Source organism: Pan paniscus, chromosome 5, assembly GCF_029289425.2.
Source record: "Pan paniscus chromosome 5, NHGRI_mPanPan1-v2.0_pri, whole genome shotgun sequence".
Taxonomy (NCBI): domain Eukaryota; kingdom Metazoa; phylum Chordata; class Mammalia; order Primates; family Hominidae; genus Pan; species Pan paniscus.
The window spans coordinates 145,994,123-146,014,675 of record NC_073254.2 but is presented as its reverse complement, the minus strand read 5'-3'; the positions used below and the strand labels follow the sequence as shown (position 1 = coordinate 146,014,675).

The window sequence follows — 20,553 nt, the reverse complement described above, 5'->3', positions numbered from 1 at the left end:
TTCAAAACAAAAAGAAGAGAAAGAGACACCAGAAGTGCAGATGCACAAAGGAAAGGCCTTGTGAAGACAGCAAGACAGTGGACACCTGCAAGAAGCCAAGTCTGCTGACACCTTACTCTTGAATTTCCAGCCTCCAGAACTGTAAGAAAATAAATTTCTGTTAAGTCGCCCAGTCTGTGGTATTTGGTTACGCCAGCCCAAGCACACCAATACAATTAGTTAACTGGATAAGGTAAATAAAAGCAGGAAGAAATTAAAATGCTTTGTAAACATATTAAACTTATTTTAACTTAAAAAACAATATTCATTTGTATATATTCATACAGAATCAAGACCTATAAAGAATTCTAGTTTTGGCTTCTATAAAATGATGCAAGAGCTTACAAAGCAATCTGGGTGCAAAAACCTAGATTGCAATTACTTTTTTCAAAGCCATTTCCAATTCAAGTCTTTTTTTTAAGCAACCCACTTTGTTCTTTCTAAAGCATTAACTTAGTTTTTATTGAAATTACAACTGTATTCGTACACAAATATTTCACTGGTCTAACTAGTATTTAAGTAGATTACATAATTACTGTAACAAATATAACTGGCATAAACAGCTCTGAGAACACCACAACAGACTCTTGTTAAACAGATAATTCAGCTGATAGAAGCACAAGTACTGTATATAAATATAGTAGAGATCAAGCGACTCACCAGCTGAAAGTATTCAACATACAACATATTATTGCATCAGGCAGTGTGGTTTTTATTTTTTTTGTTGTTGTTTGTTTTGAGACAGAGTCTCACTCTGTCACCAGGCTGGAGTGCAGTGATGCAATCTCGGCTCACTGCAACCTCCACCTCCCTGGTTCAAGTGATTCTCCTGCCTCAGCCCCCCAAGTCACTGGGACTACAGGTGTGTGCCACCATGCCCAGGTAATTTTTGTATTTTTAGTAGAGATGGGGTTTCACTACGTTGGCCAGGCACGTCTCGAACTCCTGGCCTCGTGATCTGCCCACCTCGGCCTCCCAAAGTGCTGGGATTACAGGCGTGAGCCACCGCGCCTGGCCCAGGCAGTGTGTTTTAGAGAAGGAATGGCCAGTATTGGTTAATCAACGGGGTTTGAAATGGACGTTAAGAGGGCTTCTACTGTACACCCAAATAAATGTTAGTCATTTAAAATTTTCATTCTAGAAGGCTGTAATGATGCCAAACAATTTGGAAACTATTTATAGAATTTCTGAATCTGCAATGTTTTAAATGTTTAATGGTTTAATGGCAAATCATCATCCTTGAAATAGAATTTGATTTCCAAAAACAACTTTAAATAATTAGTCTGGTATAAAATAAGAGCAGCAAAGTCCAGTAAAATCATTTTAAGAAAAGCAAGGTGTTACTATAAAACAAAATAACTGATTAATAAAAGAATACTTCTTTAAAGGCAAATCTTAAAGGTAAGTTTCAAGAACATGCTGAAAAATTATGACAGAAATCGAATGAGTACAAAGATTCCACTCCATTTGAATATAAACTTCTAGTATTTTTGTTTTAAAAATGACTGCCATACATTTTCATTTTAATTACACCATATACCTATACATCCATATGTTTATATGTATGTACACATATACCTATATATACATATAGTAGATACCAATCAACTACTTATATAGATGTATAGGTTAGCTTTCTGAAATGCCCTGATATTGGAGCCTGATTACAGAAGATAGTTTATGTCACACTGAAAATTCTGAACATTTTTCAGTAATAAAAAAAGATTTTGCATAAGGTAGTGACATAATGAATGCAGTGTTTTTAGGAAGATTCATTCAACATATAAACTAGCGGTATGAAGGAGATCATTTAGGAGACTGTGAACATAAACCAGGTGTATGGTAATAAGGGTCTAAATTAGAGACAGCAAATGAAAATAAAAAGGACGAAAACAATGATGTAAAATAATATATGCAAAAGGCACTGTACAAATATTAGTTTTCATTACTATGAAATAATCTGTAAGATGGGAACTATATAAAAACAAATCAAATGCAGGCTAGAGATGGGTATGAAAAATCTTCAGTCTGGACGCGGTGGCTCACGCCTGTAATCCCAACACTTTGGGAGGCCAAGACAGGCAGATCAAGAGGTCAGGAGTTCAAGACCAGCCTGGCCAACATGGTAAAACCCCGTCTCTATTAAAAATACAAAAAAAAAAATCAGCCAGGCATAGTGGCAGGCACCTGTAATCCCAGCTACTCAGGAGGCTGAGGCAGGAGAATCACTTGAAACCAGAAGGTGGAGGTTGCAGTGAGCCGAGATTGCCTGGGTGAAAGAGGGAAACTCTGTCTCAAAAAAAAAAAAAAAATCACTAAGGAAAAATCTTCAGACATTACCACCTTTCTTCTGCTTACCCTAAAGGTCCAAAGCAAGAATGGGGGTCATCCAAGTTTCCAGTGAATTTAAGAGAGCTTTGGTTGTCAATCGACAGAAGTACAGCCCAAAGAGCTTTTGTAGATTTAATTAAGCTCCATTATGAGGCACTATTCATGTCAACTCTCGTCTGGGCATGAAATAACAAACATTTCATTCTTTCTTAAGCTTAAATGAATTTTGTATGTAAGAGAGTATGAATTTTATAAGAATGTAATGAATGTAAGAGAGTAAGAATTTTGTATGTAAGAGAGAGACAAAGAGAGAATGTGTTGGACCCTAACAAACTGGGGACATTTACTTTCTCTCTTTATTCATAAAGCAACATATTCTCTTCATTACAGTCTGCAATCAAGTAGGTTCTGCTTTTGGAGAAAAATGGTAACTAGGACATTGCTAATTAGATAACAGTTGTTTAATAATGCTGTTTTATAACTGAGTTAGCAACAAGGATATCAAATAAAGCCTGAGAAGTGAGGGTCAACATCTATTTGAACTCTACTCAATGTCTATGTCTATATCCAACTCCTACCCTTCAATCCCAACTGGATGCCACAAATCTCTTCAACTTCTGCCTCTTCCTAAATTGATCTGTAATTTTTAAAATATCAAGGAATAACATTTCCAAACTCTATCACAGGAAAACTATTTAGAAACAACTACTTTTGATTCTTTCAGAATTTATCCCAAAAAAACTGAAGCAATTTACCTCAAATTTCTTCACCTTTTCCATTGTGATCAAGCGCCTTGATGTGTGACTGGAAAGCTTCTGCTCGCAGTTGCTAACGAGTTCCAGGCAAGGGTGCCAAGGCACCATCTCTTCAGTGTATCTGAAGAAAGAACAGCTGACTGTTAGGAACACTCACATGTGTGGGCCACAAAGAATCATGGGGATCGTCCAGTGTAGTGTGGGATGTTCTTCTACTACATGCTCTTTTTCCCCACATATGCTAACTGTCCACATGATCCATAAACTATCTATAAGCAAAGTAGCTTAATTTTATCATATCCCAAAAATGCAGTTAAATTTTTTACCTGTAGAATAAGAGAGAGAGAAATATTGTAAGTATGTTTTGTTGAAGAATGCCAAACATTTAAACCACAAAAGTACAAGATGATTCCACCCTACAGAATTCCACAAGAGTAGACAAAAATACACTCAACAATATCCCTTGACATTCATGAAGGACTGATTCATCTGTAGATTTTTATAAATTCCCGAAGTGTATAATCCACTACAGCATATACTTTCCCCTCTAAAATGAAGTGCCCGTAAAATTTTAATAACGTCTTGTTAAAATTTAAACATCTAATTTAAAAACGTCTCTATTACGTCTGTAAATACAGAACTAAAGTTATTTGTAAAATTATTCAAATAAACTACAACTAAAATAAACACTACAGATTACATCAGTCTTCTGGTCATATGAACCAGGAAACAAAATGAAAATATGCCAATGAGTGGTGGAGAGTGCTGCTGTACAGCACATGTCCTACATGGATGAAGATGATGACAATGTCTAGAAAGTAGGAGTCAATAGCAGGAGTTCAGAATCTGGCATCTGACAGGTTGTTAGCATCAATCTTGGCCAAAGGAATAGGTAACGGAGGTGGGAGAAACAGCTATGGAACAGAATGTGAAAGAACAGCAAGGGAGGTGACTCACTAGGCATGGGTACTTTTAAGAACACTGTGTTGGCCAGTATTTATTTTTCCTTTGCAATTTTTTACACCTTTTTGGATGGTGTCTGCAGACATTTATTATACAGGTAATCTTAAAGGTCTGCTCCAAAATAGCAAAGGTGCTGATTAGTTTTTCATGTAAAGGACCACAATCTCAGCTACCTGTTTTAATGCATCAACACTGTTTTCACCACCACTCTTTCATGAACTTTTCTAGGTCCCACTGACCTTCAACGAGCTCTCCCTATTACCTCAACCATATGCTCAAACCCATCATCACCCACTTCCCAAGCATCATTCACAATGCACTTCACTTTATTATCAGTGGAAAGAATTATCTTGAAGTCATTCTCTGACTTCTTCCTAGAGCTTTCCAATAAGTAATGAGCACTTCAGATTTCACCTCATCTAGTAATTCTTTAATGTTCACTACATAGCCAGAAATGTTGTCCTTCTTATAACAATGACATCAAATTTTGAATCTTCATGCAATGCATTTATGACATGAAAGAATTCATTCTTTTTTTACTTTTTCAGAGACAGGATCTTGCTCTGTTGCCGAGGCTGGAGTACAGTAGAAAGAATATATTGTACACCATGGTTGAGACTAAAATAAAAAGTGCTAACAGAGAGAAGATATAGCCTTAACCTTAAGCTTGCAAACCGTAGGATCTATAGATGCTGGAAACAGTTTGTGTCAAACTAAGTAATATACTAATTTTTAAAGGAAAAAAAATCTTTTACTTCCTGGTGGACTGACTTAAAGTATTTTTTTATTAAGGTGTCACTTAAATATGCACAAGCATAAATTAGATATAAACTCTTCATGTTTAGATCCCTAATATAACTATAAAACCCAAAAAGCAAATTTATCAATCAAATCCAAAGTACCAACACAATTTTAATTAACATCTATGACATGAATGACGCTAAACTGCTAAACTAAGTTGCTGCATTTGGTTTTAACAGCAGAAAAACATATTTGCATGTTTCATATTATCTTTTTTGACTCGATCTTAATTCATTTTTAACAATTAATCTATTATATTAATGAGCCAATCAATTTAACAATACACTCCCAAAGCACCATACTAAAAAGATTAAAAAATAGCAGTTAAAAAATTCTTCAGCTGGGCGTGGTGGCTCACGCCTGTAATCCTAGTGCTTTGGGAGGCCAAGGCAGGTGGATCACCTGAGGTCAGGAGTTCGAGACCAGCCTGGCCAACATGGTGAAACCCCGTCTCTGCTAAAAATACAAAATTAGCCAGGCATGGTGGCACATGCCTGTAATCCCAGCTACTTGGGAGGCTGAGGCAGGAGAATCGCTCGAACCTGGGAGGTGGAGGTTGTAGTAAGCCGAGATCACGCCACTGCATTCTAGCCTGGGCAACAAGAGCGAAACTGTCTCGAAAAAAAATAAAATAAAGTAAAATAAAATTATTCACTGTATATTTACCAATATATTTCATTCCAATGGAATGTTCGCAAGTGGTTAAGTAGAAGGCATAAATCTATATTTTGCCTGGACCATTATGACAGTACTAAATCCTATCTTAATTCCCTGTTTTTATTAATATCCCCCTACAATCCAAGTTGTCTATTTAAAAACTAAATCATCCTTAATAGGCAAATCCACAGAGATTGACAAGTGGTTGACAGAGGTAGGGGGGTGGTAACTGCTAATGTCTGTGGGGTACTTCTCGGGGGTGAGGAAAATGTTCTGGAATTACCTAGTGGTGATGGTCACACAACTTTGTGGATAAACTAAAAACCATGAAGTTGTATACGTTAAGGGGGTGAATTTCATGGTATACAAATTCTATGTCAATTAAAAAAAAATAATTGTGTACATAGGCCCCTAGATTTTCCACGAATCAATTTTGACTGTCACTCATTTTCCTGTGAATCTTCATGCTTCAACTACTTCCCAAATGTCACTAGAATTTCAGCTCCCATTTGAGAAACAGATTTTGCATTGATTGAACATTTACTAAAAACAGCTTAAAAATCACTTTTTCCTCTTTCCTAAGTAAGAGATGAAAAACATGTTCTCTTCACTCATTATAGGCATCGCAAAGTTCATCTTACTACAATCAAAATTTATTTCCAAGTCCTACTTTGGGGCACATTATTAGCTTCTTTCTCACCTTTTTAAAAATTTTTAATTAATGAATTATAATTGTATATATTTGGGGGGTACAATGTGCTATTTTAATATAAGTATGTCATCATGTTATCACTAACACTAGCAGCTGGATTTCTATAAAGGTCATCATTTATAAAGAAACACTGTTTCTAATCACTTCAAGAGTTATCTGTGTACAATGAAATTAGATAAAGCTAAATGGATATATGGAGCCTGGGCAAACAGCTACACTCACTCAGTAGCACACTGACTCCTATGACATCAAACACCTGGATTGTATGTGTACACACTGGATTGATGCCCTGTACACATGATTGCAACACATAATCTGGGTCATTTGTAAGTAGTCAAAATTGTAAATAATAAACTCACAAATACCAACAGTCTACAGTAATTTTATGTGTTAAGTCTCTATAAGCAGCAAAAACAAGCTATTATGAGAGCACAGAGGACGGACTGATTAATTCTGCTGAGAAGTATCTGAGAAAGTGTCACAGAAGTGGTGACAATTAAGCCAGGCCTAGAAAAATGACTAGATTTTTACCAGTTGAGGAAAGAAGAAAGGGCATCTCAAACAATGGGGACAGAATAAACAAAAGTGAAAATACATAAAATGCACAGAGTATCTTGATGCTGGCAAAAAGTCTGATATACCGGAGTGGGGAGAGTGTAGACTAGAAGGAAAAAGAACAGCAGAAGTTTCTGAGTAGCAGTTTCTTTACTGCAATTTAAATTGTCAAACAGGGAGAAAATCCTTTTCAATCATTAGCTCTCACAATTTTCCATATACAACTAAGCTTTTAGGCAGTATTTTGCTTTTATGTCTTATACTTTTCAATCAATCCTGGGTTAAAATAATACCTGAACTTGGTTATGTGTAACTTGAATCATATAACAGGGTTTGGCTGAGAGTAAATTAATTCAGTAATAGAACTAATAGCCTACATTCACCACACCAAAAATACAAAAGACTTAAAATTAAACTACACTAAGGTACAATTGTAAATTGAATTCCTTTTTATTCCTGGTCCAATATAAAGCTACATTTTCAATATAACATAGTTAAACTATTCTAAACTGTTTAATTCAAAAGAATATTATTTCAAACTTTTACAGATGACTTTAGACTCAAATTCATCTTGATACTGTGTTATTTTCAAATCAGTAAAGAATTTTCAAAAGAGTAAAGACCTTGAATATGAAAACAGTTCATGTTTCTAGCATAAACTCAAGACAAATTTAGTTCACTATTAATAATTAATAAGATCGCTTTAGGCTTGAAGAGAGAAGACACAATTGAGGTCTAATAATGAACATCAGGGGATCTGAAAATAACCCTCTCCAGGGGCCAAAAACTCAGGGAAATAAATGCCACCATTGTCTTCCCACATGTGTTAGACACATAACTAGAAGAAATCTATCCATTGATAAAACATCTAAGACAAAAAAAAAAAAAAAAAAATCCCTAAAACATGTCTCCCTTTTCCCTTTCTAAAACATCACTTTGGTTATACGTATTTGGAAATCTTCCCTCATCTAAAATTACTAAAATAGAGAAGTCATTGAAGAAATATCCAGTGGCCACTTTTTAAAGTCTTTAGAAATACATTCAGTTTAAAGAACCTCCAATATTACTTTTTATAAAGGAATAAAAGAACTCCAAAATAAATTCTCAACCACATATGATTTTGATTATAATTAAATAGTAAACTGCAAAACAGTGAACAGTCAGATATGCTAAAAAGGAAGGACTTACATAAAAAACTACTGAGGATATTTCAAAAGGACAGAAGAGCCAGCTCAAACAAACTCCCACTGGTCAAATCTGGGACAATTTGAGCAACAAAATACTGCTACTAATAAATTACAACCCAATGAATAATATAGGAATCCATGACTCCATACCACTATAAATAAATCAATGAAGTAAATGGGGCAGAAAGAAAAGCTCTTTCTTACAGAATACCAACTTACAAATGCAAAAGAAATGATGGAAAAAAGAATCACTTGGCAACCACCTCAGAAGTGGCTGTCAACAATGGAGTCATCAATCTGAGTAGTGGTTTGATGAAAAACAAGATATTAGTGTAATCTTATTTCCCCATAAAATACAAATCAAAGAAGAAAATGATGATTCAGAGAGGAGAAATCTGACAGAGAAGAGCCCGACCACACAATCAAAGTTAACATTACCAGGAGGAGTGGCTTTGTGTGCCCTATGATGTGCTGCAAAGATCATGTTTGTGGTATTCCTACCAAGAAAGCATGACCTCATTCTGGTCATAGAAGAAACATCAGATGGCCCCGGTTGAGAGTCAACACTCAGAATATAAGCCATGTCCTCTACAAAACTTCCAAGGACACAAGAGATATGGAAAGACAGAAAATATTCCAGACCACAGAAGACCAAAAAAGGATAGGATAGATGATTACAGCACAGTTTCCTACATGGATTGCAATTGGTAAAATTTGAATGGTGTCTCTGATCTGCATGGAATAGTGTTATAAACGCTAACTTCCAGACTTGCAGGGTGGATCATGGTTAGATAGGAATGTTCTTGTTTCTGAAAAATACAATGACATATATAGAGGTAAGAGGGCACCATACCAACAACTTCTCAAATGGTTTCAAAAAGATTAGTGATAGGCTGGGCGCAGTGGCTCACACCTGTAATCCCAGCACTGAGGCAGGTGGATCAAGAGGTCAGGAGATCAAGACCATCCTGGCTAACATGGTAAAACCCTGTCTCTACTAAAAAAATACAAAAAATTAGCTGGGCGCGGTGGCAGACACCTGTAGTCCCAGCTACTTGGGAGGCTGAGGCAGGAGAATGGCGTGAACCCGGAAGGCGGAGCTTGCAGTGAGCCAAGATCATGCCACTGCACTCCAGCCTGGGTGACAGAGTGAGACTCCGTCTCAAAAAAAAAGATTAGTGATAATAGATATGTGCAGGAGTGGGGAGAGGTAGATATATGCTAATATTGGAAAAATCTGGATAAGGGTAGAGATGGGAGTTTTCTGTATTGTATTTGAAACTTCTGTAAGTTTGAAATTACTTCACAGTATTTTTTTTTTTATTTTAGCCCTACAACTTGAATTAAACAAAAAGCAAGTAGCTTGTTGCTGGAATTCAGTTTGTCTAAGGCAGCAACCCTTTTTATAAAGACATGAACAAATATACTCTTATCTGAAAATATTAATAAAACCTCACCTATCATTTCATGTACTAAGTATACGGGATCTGGCAGGATGTCGAATTAAGTGAATACAGCACTGGGAATAAGGAAACAAATTAGCTAGCTGGCTTTTAACTTCAGATAGGTCATTTCGCTCCTTGGAATTAAGTTTCCTCATTTCTAAAAGAGGTTAAATGAGATGATCATTAGCAACAAAAAAAAACTCAGTGTTAAGGGATCTGGGTACAAATGTATTCTCTCTTATCAGCTGATAACGAAATGCATAACTAAAGTTAGGCCATGGTAATTTTAAATACAGCATTTGTAAAACAAACAACAAGAAATAGCTGAGGGTCCCAAAGCCTGAGGGACTACCAATCTTTGTAGAAAAAGACAGTTACCACTGTATAATTATGTATAGTAAATATAGGAATTGGCCAGACACGGTGGCTCACGCCTATAATCCCAACACTTTGGGAGGCTGAGGTGGGTGGATCATGAGGTCAGGAGTTCAAGACCAGCCTGACCAACACAGTGAAACCTCGTCTCTATTAAAAATACAAAACTTAGCGGGCCGTGGTGGTGTGCACCTGTAATCCGAGCTACTCGGAAGGCTGAGGTGGGAGTATCGCTTGAACCCAGGAGGTGGAGGTTTCAGTGAGCTGAGATGGTGCCACTGTACTCCAATCTGGGTGACAAAGTGAAACCCTGTCTCAAAAAATAAGTAAAATAAAATAAAATACAAATACAAATATAGGAATTAAAATAATTGTATTAAAAATATATCTATGGCAGATTGAAGAAATAACCTACTGAGCTTGGCAATACCTTTCAAATTTAAACATTCCATCTTGTTCAAACGTCTTGTCTTTTACTGTTAATATATATAGCTTTATATTTAATAGTTACTGAATAACAAAACTCAAAGCAATAATGCTGAACATAATCAGGGCTTTAAATATATGCACAGCTCTTATTTTGGTCTTAGCTTTTGATTTATTGTACTTAAGATAATCATAATAGCCAATATATATTAAAGCTAGCATTAGAAGGTAGCAGAAGCGTGAATCCTTTAGCTAAGCTGTTGAAAATTACATCTATAGACTGGCAAAAGAGCTATAAAACAGCTGTGATCCATAGGTACTAAGCTAAGTGTAGGGTACAATAAGGGCTGGCAAAACTTTTTCTATAAAGGGCCAGAGAGTAAATATTTTAGATTTTGTGGGTCACATACTGTATGTTTCTGTCACATATTATTTTGTGTGGATATTTTTTAACAACACTTCAAAAATCTAAAAACTAGTCCTAGCTCAAGAACCTTATAAACACAGGCTGAGGACCATATCTGGCCCATAGGCCGTGGTTTGCCAACCCCTGATATAAAATAACAAGGTCAAAACAATTCAGTTGATGAAAAGAAGGAGGCTGAGTACAGTGGCTCACTCTTATAATCACAACACTTCGGGAGGCTGAGGCAGGTAGACTGCTTGAGCCTAGAAGTTTAAAACCAACCTGGGCAACATAGTGAGACTCCACCTCTACAAAAAATAAAAATAAAAAATAGCTGAGCATGGTGACGCATGCCTGTAGTCCCAGCTACTCAGGAGGTTGAGGTGGGAGGATCACTTGAGCCTGGGAGGTCAAGGCTGCAGTGAGTCATGATTGCACCACTGCACTCCAGCCTGGGTGACAGAGCAAGACCTTGTCTCAAAAAACTAAATAAATAAAAAGACTATTTTATACACATTTGAAGGCAAACAAAGGCTATTACAAATTAAATATAAAGATGCACCAAATGCAAGAAGAGATAAAGAGAAAATTATACTAGATACGCAAACATTGTAAGAAAAATGAAATTAAAAATAAAATTAAGATTACATACTCTGGCGTATACACCGGTAACCAATAGACTAGTCTTCCACCTAAAACGAGGGTCTCAGCTGCGAAGTTTAACAGGTCAAGAAACATATCACTCAGATGATAACTCAAGGAAACAGGAACATGGCTTTCTGGACTACACAAAGGAAAGAAAATTTCAAAATCAGTGAAAAATTTTAAGAGTGCTAAGTTAACGGGGAAGCCACATGCTTCTTCTCAAGGTAGTAACACATCATATTTAAATTTCACTTACCATTTTTCCCATTTTTCTATCCCCTTTGGTATCTCCTTCTGTGAACCTGTTCTTCTTGTAGATTCTCTGATACCATATGGAGCTAGACAGAAAACAAAGGTAACACAGATAGTCAAAAGTCACCAAATCATGGATCAAGGGCAAACAGCCATGCTGCCTTCAAATGTGACACCCTGAGAAGAACACAACATCACCAATGCACAAATCCAACTGAAAATGTACAACATAAAGACTTGGGGGAGGAGCAACTGTCTTCTTAAAATATGTCAATGTCATAAAAGTCATTGAGAAAAGCTGTGGAAGTGTTACAAATTAAAGGAGGCCTAAAAGATTTCATTACGAAATGCAATACCTGACTCTAGAGTAGATCCTATCCTAGAGGGAGAATATATGCCATAAAAGCTATTACTGAGTCAGTTGACAAAACTGAATGGTAAACTGTAGATGAAAGTATTTTATCAATTTACTGAACTTGATAACTGTATTTTTGCTAAGAGACTATCTTTATTCTTAGTAAATACACACTGAAGTATAGGAGTAAAAGGCCACAATGTATACCACTTACTCTCAAGTTGATCGGGAAAAAAAAATGTATTTTATATAAGTAAACACAGAGTGGGAGAGCAAATAATAAAGCAAACCGTTAATTTAAAAAAAACTAAATTTTCATAAAGTATATTCACACTGAAACCATAATGCCTTGATAATTTTTCTTTTGTTACATTACATTTGACAAAATCTAAGTTAGCAAAGAACTAAAGAGAGCTGAGATAGAAGGGCTGAACTCTGCCACTTTTTACAGATTTACTGTCAAATACTATAGAAAAGGCAGATCTATTCTTAGATAGGCTGCCTAAAAAACTCACGACCTCATGAGGCATGGGAAAATAAATTTTCATGCACATTCCTGAAGCTCAGTAGGTTCACAGGCCCAGTGGTTCCACAGAACCCCAAATTTCTTGTAATGCTAGAAAGGAAATGCCAGTGAAAACAGGCACTACAAAAACACAAATGCTTACACATAGAGAAATGTGTGATATCTGAAACTCTGTTCAAAATTTGACACCATAATTGCAAATGACATTTGAGCTTCAGTTGGTATATATAGTCAATACAAAAACAAATACTAAATATATGCCTCAAAAAAATAAGCTGAAGGGAAAAACGGGTGACAAGTTAATATAAAAGGATAAAACAGTGGATGGCAAGTCAATATATTTGTTTAAAAAAACAAAACAGTAAGCCCTTAACAAGGTAGTTAAGTACCTTCATAACTTTCTCCTTACAAGATGAGGAAGCTGGGGGTAGATGGGAGAAATACTGACAAGTTGGCATTTTGTGCATGTGTTGGTAAATTTTGTACTTTAAATGCAAATGATTTTACAAAACGAATCCTACTCCTACTTTTGTATAAAAATAAACTTACGATCAGTAATGATTGCATCAAAATATGTGCCCTTCCTCCAGGAAGGTTTAGATGCATCTGAAACCAGGACATCAAGGTAATACTTCTCTAAACCATATTGACGAAGATTGGCCCTAATGTTTTCATCTGGTCCTCTCCACTTCTGGTTTTTCCTAGTAGCCTTTCCTGAAGGGAAACAAAAAGGAAGAGAGAAAGTATTAAACAGAGTATTCTTATTTTCAGTCATTTAGAAAAAGTAATGTTTTAACTCACTGAAACCTACATTTATTCAAAATTTGCTTTCATTTAAAATCTTAATTTTATGTATACAAGTAAATAGTTATTTTAATTTCAACATAACAGTAAAATGTACTGATGTCTAACTTATCTTGTTCTGTCAACTTCCAAGTAAAACTGCCTTAAAACACTCATTCGATATTTTCAAGTATGAAGATTTTTGTAGTAAGATAGAGTTGAAGAGAATATGGTTCCTTTCTTCCAGCAGTAAACAGTCCTGTGTAGAGATAGTATGAATCAGATAAATGAAACAGAAATGAAGAGAGAGAACTTGGGAAACGCCGCAGTTGTGACCATGAAGAAGGGAGGCAAAATGGAGACATTGCTAATGAAAGTTAAAGTGGGAGTGGAAGGAAGGCTAAAGAAGCTCGTAAGTTCCTTGTTTAGGAGACATGATAGTTTAGGATGATGACACCAGTGATTAATATCAGAGAAACCAGGAAGAAAAACAAGCTTAAGAAAAAAGATGAGATTCATTTAAGATATATCAATCTTGATGTACCTTGAGGTACCTGCAGAACATTCAGAAAAAGATACGCAGTGGGGACATTCAGCAGGTAGTTGAAGGCCAGAATATACAGACTTTGGAGTTATCAGCATATAATCTTATACTGACTCCATAGGGCTGAATAACATTCTTTTTGTTCACTTAGGAGGCAGTTACATGTTTGCTCTATAATTATTCTTATAAAATCAAAAGAAGAACGACATGACTCTGAAAAACATGCAGTGTGACGGCGAAGTGCTCAAAGATAGGTAGACGCCTGGAAAAAAACAATATATAAACATAAATCAAAGAAAATTGCAGGGCATCAAGTAGACTGAGAAGAAACAAAAAAGTAAAAGTACCACCTGCCAAGACCACTGTCAAGGAAACCAAGAGCGGCTGTATGAAGGTCAACACTGTCAAATGCTATAAATCTGTGGCCTTTGTTAGCGTTTTCAACAGAATGATAGGCACAGAAGCTGGAAAATAATGGCCAGAAGAGAGTGAAAGATGAAGAAGAGGAGACAACAAGTTATACTAGTTTTTCAAGAAGCATTTTGGCAAATGGAAAAGGAAAACAAAGTGGTAGTTAGAGAACCTCTACAGATTTGCCAAAAAAAAAGTTTTGTACTTTTAAAACAGGAGAAACTTGAGAATATTTTAGGATAAAGTAAGAGTTCAGAACCACAGCAAACAGAGGGTATACCTAACAGTATCTTGGATAAGCTCTAAGGGAACTACCTCAATCAGAATTCTACCCCAGTAGACGGAAGGTTACAACATAAGTTTCCAAACATAACTTTAATAAATAAAAATTCAAGTAAATTATATAAGACAATTTCCTTAAAAGAAATATACTGCTTCTACTAAAAGCAAATTGGAATAATTCTTAGTACTTTTAAAAACAGATTTCAGATAAAGAATATCTTTTTCTTGCTAGCCCATTTATGTACACCTAATAAATTATAACTCATTTTCCTAATAAATGTTACTAAATTCTTTACAGTCAAGGTAGGGAAAAAGACAGGTCACCAGTACAAGATATCAAATTACTTCCACAAAAGAAAATAAAGTATAATAAATGCTCACCAATACAATAACTTATACTGGGTGAGGAAAAGGAAAAGAGTATTATAAGGGCTGATCCCAGTTATTATAATGAATACCAACATAAACACAAATAATCTCAAAATCATCAATAAAATGACATTTTCAATACCATTAAGCTATAAGGAAATACTTTTTCAGTTTGATTCAATTCCATCCAATCACACATCATTATTGAAGCTTCTAGAGTTTAAAATATTTTCCATAATTACCTGAAAAGTAAAGCAGATGACTGTTTCAAGTACTCTCAGTTCAAGGCAGAATCTTTAAAGTTACTTTAAAGAGGTTTTGGTCAGTTATAAAATTAGAAACATAAATAGCACCTCAAAGACCAGTTATTAATCCAGTATATAGTCAATGTATGATTAGTGAATAATTTTGGTGATAATCTTTAAATGAGTGGTGATAATCTTAACCAAATATGTTTCATTATCATGTATATTTATTAATTAGTTATAATTAATAAATTATAGCTCTGAACTGGTCACTGGGTTATCACTTTCCTGCACTTCCTTAAAGCCCTCTGAGAGCAGGACTTTTTCTCATTCACCTTCATGTTCCCCCAGGAAATCACTCTGTACACAATGGATCATAAAAGTAGATACCCAATGAAGTCTTATAAAAACAAGTAAAATTATATCACAATTTTGTATTTGAAGATTAAAATAATGCCATATAAAACTACAGTTGACCCTTGAGCAACATGGGGGTTGGGGTGCCAACTCCTCACACAGTCAAAAATATGCATGTAACTTTTGACTCCCCCAGAACTTAACTACTAACAGCCTACTGTTATACTTACTTTATTCAGTAAAAATAGATTTACTATTCATGAAGTGGAAGTGGATCATCATAAAGGTCTTCATCCTCATCACCTTCATGTTGAGCAGGCTGAGGAGGAAGAGGAAGTGGAGGGATTGGCCTTGTTGTTTCAGGAGGGCAGAGATGGAAATAAATCTGAGTATAAGTGGACCTGTGCAATTCAAACTTGTGTTCTTCCAGGGTCAACTGTATTTTTAAAGGTACATTTGGTACCACAGCAACGACTATAACACTGTCTATAATCTCTACTCACCCAAGCCATGAACTGTGTTGTAGTCTATGTCTGTCCCATACACATATGCACCAAAATGAGCACATGCTATCAGCAGGCCACCTGAAAAATCACACAATTTTGACCTGTTAACCAGTAAGTCCCAAACTCCTGTTTGTTCCTATTTAACTTCATCCAGTCTTAGAAACTAGCTGCAGGCAGAGTATCCTGGAATGACATTGGTCGTAACATATTTAGTAAGCCTCAGGACTGAAAACACAACCCACTAAGCTATAATCACTAAACTGGTAACAAAGTAGAGAAATTAATATATACCCTTGCATCATTATTTTAAACAGCACTATTTTATCTTTTTTTTGGTCAAAATAATGTATATTTAGACATTTTCATCATATTTTTAGAGCTCTACACAAAAACATTTTGCTCCTTTCTTAAAAATGAGCATATAAGGCTGTTTATACAAAGAGCTGGCAATAAACAGAATAAATTCTGACAACTAGGCTCAATTCCCACTGAAGTCAGAGTTTCAAACAAATAAAGAGGGCATAATTACTATGTGAGACATTAGTTCTTACAGAAATTAAAAGGTTAGGACATATTTTAACTTTTGTAAGAATTAACTATTTTAATATAGTTACTCCTGTAACCAATCAAGTAATTATCTCTTGTTTTAAACTGTAAATACAAATTTCTGAGTAACGATTATCAAACATGCACAAAATAATTAACAAACTGTTTTTATTAGTGCTGTGACCAAAGAACAACTGTCCCAATACGATCTGACCAGACAAAGTAATGTGACAGATGTGACCAGCTCATGCATGAAGAGAAATCTTAATAAAGGTTAAAATAATAATGAAACTCTTTAAAATGAAAGGTAATACTATTTTTAAATTAAGAAAAAAATGTACACAATTAACTGAACTTTTAATAATTGTACTTTTAATTAAATTCACTTTTTTTAATCATTCAAATTAAAATGCTTTTAGTGCTTGGGCAAGTCTTAATTAGCTATACTATAGGAAGGCCTGCTAGTCAAGCTGAAATCATAAATATATTCTTCAACTACAAAATATGAACAGACTTGGACAAGGGGAAAAAATACTAGGGCTCTTTCCCTTATATCCTTTTGAGATGTAATCTCTGTAACTAAGATGGGTAGTGCCTCTGGAGGGTCAAGATCCATAAATTAATGATGTTCCTTCCATAGCCATTTAAAACATAGTCTGGTAGCATGGAATTAAAAATACTTTGTTCATGAAAATATTATAACTGACTAGTTCTTTTTAGAACCCATGAAGAAGAGAAATGAAAGACTAAAAGTACAGCAGAAACCAAAACCTATGTCCTCTCATACTTAACTACAAAAAGCATTTATGTGGGAGGGGTTAAAAAGTCCTCATAATTCTGACTCTGGAAATGGAACATTCCATATTTAGAAAAGGCAGCATAAGTGATGACTTGGAATACTCACAAAGTCACTTCACCCAAATTATAAGGAATTACTACAATTCTGCCAATTAAGGCAGATACTCACCTAGAAGAACTAGTTGTCAAGGGGAACAGAAAAGCTTTCCTGTGCTTCCTTAAACAGAACCTTATCCATTTGGTTAGATTGAGTTTTGAGAAGACCCAATTTACAAGTACACTGCTGAAAGGAGATGAATAATCTGTTAGACTGCACCTGATACTTTACTTCGTGCCTTTTAAGCTTTTATTTTTTTTTAAATAAAATCATAATAAATTAGCTTATCTGAACTGGTCACTGGGTAATCATTGGTAGTCATCTAGTTGTTCTTTTGATTAAATTGAAGCACTTTTTACATTTAGCTATACCTCAGTTGGAGTTTTTGGGGGATCTTTTTGGTGGAAGAAGGGGTGCTAAAAAAAAGGACAGTGAAGTGTCAAGGAGGCAAGTAACTTGACTCACCCATTTCTTTTTATGTTACCAAAAGTAAAAATACTGCATATGTGATCTATGCTAGCAACTTGGTGTTTCAATTTCTCATTACTTAAATAGTAAGCACTTTAAGGTTAGGGTAGTATCTTACAGGCAAAATAATACAATAAGAATTGAATTTATTCCATGATGTAAAAACTAATTCATGATTTTCATCTTTAAAGAACTAACTGGAAAGCTTTGCAAACGTGGAGAAATGAGAGACTAGGCTTTGGTTTTGCTGAGAAAAAAAAAAAAGGAAGAAAAATGGCAATATTATTGCATCTATTTTATCTTTTTAAAAAAGGAATTCTACTTAAATAAATTAAACTAGCAGGCCGAGCAAAAGAATATTGCTAGACAATGGGACTCCTACTAGACGAACCACGAGATTCCAGGAAAAGGGGACTACAAAGGGTAGTGGGAAAAAAATGCCAAAGAGAATATTATATAAACCTACAGAGATCCATTATCTCACTCTCCTAACCTTCTCTTTTTCTCCCCATTTTCTCTTCCCAGAACCAGGATAGTCAGTTCCTTAACACCTGGTTTCTGCGTCCACTATTTTACAATGATAAAACTTCAAAAGGAGCTACACTCCTTTCCTTCCACCTATGGGTCATCTGAAGGTAGACATGGCCAAGGAGTATACATTAGTCTTCTGGGTGAATTCTCATTACTGGAGGAGCTGACTCACTTGACAGAGGGGATGAGAGGGAATCAGATCTACGGCTGCAGAGTTCTGTGCTACCTAAAGCAACTGGCATCCACTTGCACATATTAATTATAAACAAAGAATTTGACATTTATAATTTTATATTTCAATTCCCTTGCCTGCTGCTATAACCTGCCAACAGTTGCAAATTACTAATATCTTGGAAATTAGCCAAAAAGAGTACTAGAAAATGAGTTTATGGTCAAATTCTTTATCATCACCATTTAATATTAGCTACATCTAACATCTTTCACCAAAAAGGCATCTAAAATCTCATCAAAATAATAATTAAAAAGTAATAATGATAACCATTACAGTTCACTAAATGTCTACCACGTGTCAGGCAACTTCCTAGAAATATTATATACACACATTGCCTCACTTAATCCTCACAATATATTAGTATTACCATTTTACAAATGATAGACGTGAAACCCAGACAAGTTAAGAATCTTGCCCAAAGTCACATACTAATTGGTAAAAAGATTTAAACTTTGCTCTATTTATTCTTTTCTTTATATCATACTACCTCCTTTGGGATTAGCACCAATTGAAGTAAATACATATTCACTCACCAATTAGATAAACAAAAGAAAAATATGCTACTAAACAAATTACATTAAATTAAGTAAAGCTACACACTCTGTTAATAAGAGTGTTATATATGCCATTCACAAGTCCTGTACTGTATCACAGACAGGGCTCTGCCATTAATAGGTATTCAATAAATTCATGATGATCATTCCTTTAGCCAAACTCACATGAGAATAGTAGCACTTCCTAACAACTAAGAGATGACACAATGCTATGTCTCTTCCCCTTTGGGAAAGTGGAGACACACACTTTAAAAAAATAATTTTTACTAAAATGAAAACCAATGTATTTGTTAAAATTGAAAGAAAAGTGTGTTTCTGCCGCTCATAATGTCATTCTAAACAACAGTAGCAAACAGTCTAAAGGAAAAAAGGAAAAGTATTTAGGCATGAAAAGATTATTTTTCTCCTTTCAGTCTACCAGAAGCTTTCTACCCTACTCTATATCCCTGAGAAAAATCACTAACCATGAGTAGTAAGTGGGCAATACATTTAGGAAACTACATACATTTCAATTTTGTACCTTTAAAATAAAAAGGGGATTAGACACATGAATTTTTTTAAAAAAACTATTTAAAAGGCAACCAAAAGAAAAATATCAACAAATGTTTTGTGAAAACTATGGCCATGGAGAAGGACACAGAGCTACATATTTCTCCAGTCCTTCTGAAGGTACTACCCATCGATGAGGCAAAAGGCCCAAGAGAGGACAAACTGTGCTTAAGACCTGTGTCTATTCACAATTATTGGTTATTATGTTTCAAAACAAAAGCACCAAAAATTGACTGATGTCCTAAAGCTATACTTAAACTACAAACACAAATTACGAAAATATATTTCAGCAGCACCTTTGCAAAGATCCTCCTCTCATTTTCTATTAATTGTCCTATATGAACAGTCAGACGTTCCAAATATACTACCCACTGTGAGGAGCTGCCCTAAAGCAAACAGAAGCAGGTCTCCTTGCCCCTCAACACACTATGAATGGTCCATATATTGACAGCTGTGAAGATAATTTCAAAATCTAGCCTCATCTACTCAACAAAAAAATATTACCCATACTGGCAACCATATTTTTTAACTCTGTGGTCTAGTCTATGTGTATGTATATATATTAATCATTTTCTACATGTATATATCTAAAAGAATTATTCTCAATTGACAAAAAAAGTTTTTAAAGTCCAAGAACAAGATTAAGAATAAAAGCTTTAGCATTTGGAAAAAGATAAATTAAATCCATTCTTCACATCATACCGGAGAATAATCTCCAAATGAACCAGAGATCTAAAAAGAAAAAATGTAAAACTACAAAAGCACTAGAAGAAAACACAAATGAATTCCTCTATAACTTGAGTGTGGGGAAAACTTTTGCATGGCAAAAATCAATTAGTAGCAAAGTCAAA

At 35.1% G+C, this 20,553-nt stretch overlaps 1 protein-coding gene across 2 annotated transcripts in view; it reads right to left on the bottom strand.

Annotated features, from left to right (window-relative positions):
• TRMT11 (tRNA methyltransferase 11 homolog) overlaps window positions 1–20,553 on the bottom strand; it is a 52,843-nt gene that overhangs the window by 14,830 nt on the left and 17,460 nt on the right. For both annotated transcript variants that reach the window (XM_003827616.4, XM_008952959.5), the window contains exons 8-12: window positions 15,925–16,005; window positions 12,980–13,144; window positions 11,554–11,635; window positions 11,305–11,436; window positions 3,126–3,246 (exon numbers count right to left, since the gene is read on the bottom strand). In XM_003827616.4, the coding sequence (XP_003827664.3) occupies window positions 3,126–3,246; window positions 11,305–11,436; window positions 11,554–11,635; window positions 12,980–13,144; window positions 15,925–16,005 (581 nt within the window). The remainder of the gene's footprint in view (window positions 1–3,125; window positions 3,247–11,304; window positions 11,437–11,553; window positions 11,636–12,979; window positions 13,145–15,924; window positions 16,006–20,553) is intronic.